This window comes from Convolutriloba macropyga, unplaced genomic scaffold (genome assembly GCF_964194025.1).
Source record: "Convolutriloba macropyga unplaced genomic scaffold, txConMacr16.3 SCAFFOLD_1285, whole genome shotgun sequence".
Classification (NCBI taxonomy): domain Eukaryota; kingdom Metazoa; phylum Xenacoelomorpha; order Acoela; family Convolutidae; genus Convolutriloba; species Convolutriloba macropyga.
In genome coordinates, this window is record NW_027451583.1 from 25,949 (window position 1) to 30,000 (window position 4,052).

Below are 4,052 nucleotides of genomic sequence, written 5' to 3' on the forward strand. Positions count from 1 at the left end.
GTTGAAATATATTTCTCAATTTTTACCTCCAATTGTGATTAGAAGTGTTTTCAGCACAACTACAGAAGAAATTTCTCAAAATAAAAAAGAAGAAAAATGAATCGTGCTAAATAGTCGCGTCCTTGGCACTCTCACATATAACTAAAAGTATTGTCAAACCTTAATGAATTTTGACATGAATCCTTGCTTTTTGAAATACTTTACTAAATTTTTACTGGAAGCTGCATTTTTAACATTGCCAACAAATGTTTACATCTTCCTTGGGCATCTTATTGAAATTGAAAAACACTGGATTTTTAGTGACAGATTTATATTAACATATCAATTCTTTATTGAGTGGACTTTGAGACATTTCACGTGATCATTTTTTTCTTATCCATAGTCCCATAAAGTTATAATTTGTCGACATTCGGCTCCTCATCAACATCATCAACCTCCCCCTTATCCTCCGTTTCACCGGAATTTTCACAAACTGTTTTATTGTTATTTTGGTATTTTGCTATCTTTTCGTCAATCCAATTTTTGAATCCAAAAATATCAATGGCCAGCCTTGAACCCGAGATGTAATTGCTGCAACCCTTTCCACTTGTAACGATACCCAACAGTTCACAATCGTGGCAACCAAATGAGTTGGGTACAAATTTGCAAATCGGGGCGCCTTTTTCAGATAGACACTTTGTGTCCACAGATTTTTCACCCTCAACACAAATCTTTGCATCGATAGTGTCAGGGATTTCGCTGGGGTAGTAGCTCTTGCAATCGCTTTCTGGCAAAATTTGGACTGATTCTGAAATAAGTTTTTTATCACCGACGTTTCCGCCGAACATATCCAGTATATCGCCAATTTGATCAGCAGCATCACTCATGCCTCCTTCTTCTCTTCGCCAATCAAACAATCGAGCAACTGTGCCCGGACTTGCTCTTGTTTCTGGGATATTAACTTTGCTCGTCTTTCCGTTCATTGGCACACACTCTTCCAAAACAAAAATTACAATATCATTGTCACCGTTTTCATAGTCAAAATCTTCGTGTTTGATCACTTCTTTAACATCTATCAGTTTTAACTTTTGCCCGGACTGGATATGATAGTCGTTTCCAATATACACGCGAATGTATTCATACATAGTTCCTGGGATGACCTTGTTAGCATCTTGAAAAACTCCGGGGAAGCATTTTGTGGATGTGAGAATAAACATTTTTTGGTATAGAACACCTTGGCAGTAAAAGTGGCTAATGCCAAGGCCATCAATACCAGGAAACTGAATTTGAGCCATCCAAGACGCAGAATTGGCGGTGACCTCTTTTTGGTCGTCAATCCTCTTTTCTTCGGTTTCGTCCAATGACAAGTTGTCGTTGTCGAACGACCGTATATTGAAAGCGTTGTTGAATCCCAAGATTATGAGAAATATCGCACCGTGAAGTCCAGACATTGCCTCAGAATAGTTCCTATGCAGAAAATGAAACGTTTTGCTAATATCTCAAAGTTACCGGGCCGAGCTGGGGTGTTAAATTGTCAGAATTCAAAAGTTTTCTTTCGAAGTATGAGCTGAATTATAAGAAGTTGAAAGTCTGAGGGTTGAAAACTTGCAAGATTCCTGCAAATTTGTTCCCGTCAAGCTTTGCTCTCGTTGCCGACTCGCCAAGTAATTTGACAGCTCTTACTTCTCCGTTTCAACAATTCCGACCCCTCTTGAGGGGGGGGGGAGGAACTATATACTCAAATGGGTTTTTTTTGTTCAGTCAATTTTTGCCGATCGATATATTCATCGTAGAGATTTGAGACTGGTATCACTAGAAAGCTTGTCCAGCGTAGAATATGGAATTAAAAAGATTTTTTCGATTTTCGTTTCTTACAGGGAGTTATCGAGGTTTAAACTATTGAGAGAAGTAGAGTGAATTCCGTTGATTTTGTTTACATTTTTCGGAATTTTTGACTAAATATTGGCCAATTTTGCTAAAGTTTGTAATTTTTTTTTAAAAAAAATGTTGTAGATTATTTTTAATAACAAAAAAAAATTGCCCGCTATTTTTAGTAAAGTTTTTAGTAAAAAATTATGGCTAAATATTTCAAAATTCAGCATTTTTCATCATAAACAGCACGAATTAAGTTTCTTTAGTCCACTTTGATTAAATTTGCAGGATGTACCCACCCAATTAACACTAACAAAATTTTTATCGACTCAAAAAGGGGCAATTTTCACTTCAGGTTCCGTTGAGAGTGCTCCGTAATTAAAACTTTGCCGTTTTTGCTAACTTTACTCGTTGAATATCAAAAACGCACCAATTATTTTTGATATTTTAACTAACAAAAAATCTACATCTACGAAATTCAAAAAATTAATGGTCTTAATGGACGAACAACATTAGCAGGGCTAGTTTTGGACCGATCTTGGACAGCTACTAATCAAAAAGATTTCGGATTGTAATCAGTAGGTCTTTTTTATTAAAGAAATTTTTAATTTTATAATAATTCATTTTATATTAGTTAAATAACAGAACATTTCAAATCAAAGCTCACTAGTGAGAGGTCCAATTGGTTTCCTAATTAGCTCTAAATAATTGTATCTAGTTTATTACTCGGAAGCTTAAGGTCGTTTTGACTTTTAAAAATATTTGATTTTTAATTAAAAAATGGCTTATTGAATTTGGCCTCCATTTTTCGCTTAAATTGGTCATTTTGCAGCTTAGTGTTAGCAATGAAAAAAAGTTTCTTCTTTCTGCTGAATTCCAAATCAATCTTTATTGCGGTTTATGCCTTATGTTAAGGTTTTCTGGCTTTGATACCACTAGATTTCACATTTTTTTTTACTTTTTGGTATTTGACCGTTTTCCAAGTTTTCTAGCTTTGTCACAATATAACCTTGTTGACAGATCATATATAACAAAATTGGAGTTCAAAGTAATGAAATATTGATAATAATAAACTTCGTAAAAATATAGATTATGGTTTGAACGGCGCCGACACTACTTTCTCGAAGAACTTAATTGAATTTTTTAATTTGTCTATAACTTTCGTTTTTACTTTGTCTTTTCCGTCGAATGCAATTTCCTGTATAATGACCCGTTTTCATTGGTTTTTTATGAAATATTACATGAGCCGATATTCTGATATTAGTAGATAGCTGATGACTTTCATGACTTTGAAAACAATTGTTTTCCAAAATGAAAAAGTATAAGTTTTTAATTTTGTTCGTTTATTGTCTGTTTGTTACCTGGTCCGGTTAATTGCAGTTATGATATTTTTGTTGTCAAACAAAGATACCAGAAGGGATTGGTGCCATAAAATCTAATGTTTTTATAGATTTCGTTATGGCTTTACTGTCTTCGACAAGGGTTTTTCAAAAAAAAGGAAATAAATTTTTGATTTTTGTCATATTTGACGTTCTTTTTGTAGACGTAAGACATATTCTGGATAATTTCAGGTTGCAAGGGATTCCCTTGGAAGAATAAAAGAACCTATTTAAATATTTCGTTTTGTAATAATTGGCTTTCATGTCGTTGAAAATAAATTTTTTATCGAAAAAAAAGTATTATCTATTTTTTTTTGTCTACTTGTTACCTAATTTAATTAAATAGAGGTCACATAATACATTATCGCTGTTCCACGAAGGTGCACTAAAACATTTTTAGGGGGCTAAAGTAAGGCTTCGAAAGTGTTTCTGGCAAGTTTTCATTGATTTCTCGTTTGTTGTCTATTTGTTGTTCTTTTTGTAACCGCATAAAAATATTGAAAACCAACAGTTCTTAATTCACTTATATAGAAGCACTGGTAATTGTAAACATATGACATACTTTAGTTGATATCTAATGGTTTTCATTACTTTGAAATTAGTTGTTTTTTAAAAAAAGTAAGCTGATTTTTCAACTTTACTGTTTTTGTTCTTCATTGTCTAATTGTTAATAAGCCTTATTATGGACCCATTATGGTCCCATATCTTTTCTGGTGAATTACAAGTCATATTGTTTAGTTTCAGTTTCCTCTGACGCTATTTTGACTTTGTTATTAAGTTTTATTTTTTCAGAACGGACATAAAGTTTTTGATGTAATTAAT

General features: G+C 33.2%; 1 protein-coding gene across 1 annotated transcript in view; it reads right to left on the reverse strand.

Annotated features, from left to right (window-relative positions):
- Positions 1 to 392: 392 nt before the first annotated feature.
- LOC142356816 (anionic trypsin-2-like) overlaps positions 393 to 4,052 on the reverse strand; it is a 15,787-nt gene continuing 12,127 nt past the window's right edge. The window contains exon 2 of the mRNA XM_075408603.1: positions 393 to 1,446. Within this exon, the coding sequence (XP_075264718.1) occupies positions 393 to 1,430 (1,038 nt within the window). The 5' untranslated portion in view covers positions 1,431 to 1,446. The remainder of the gene's footprint in view (positions 1,447 to 4,052) is intronic.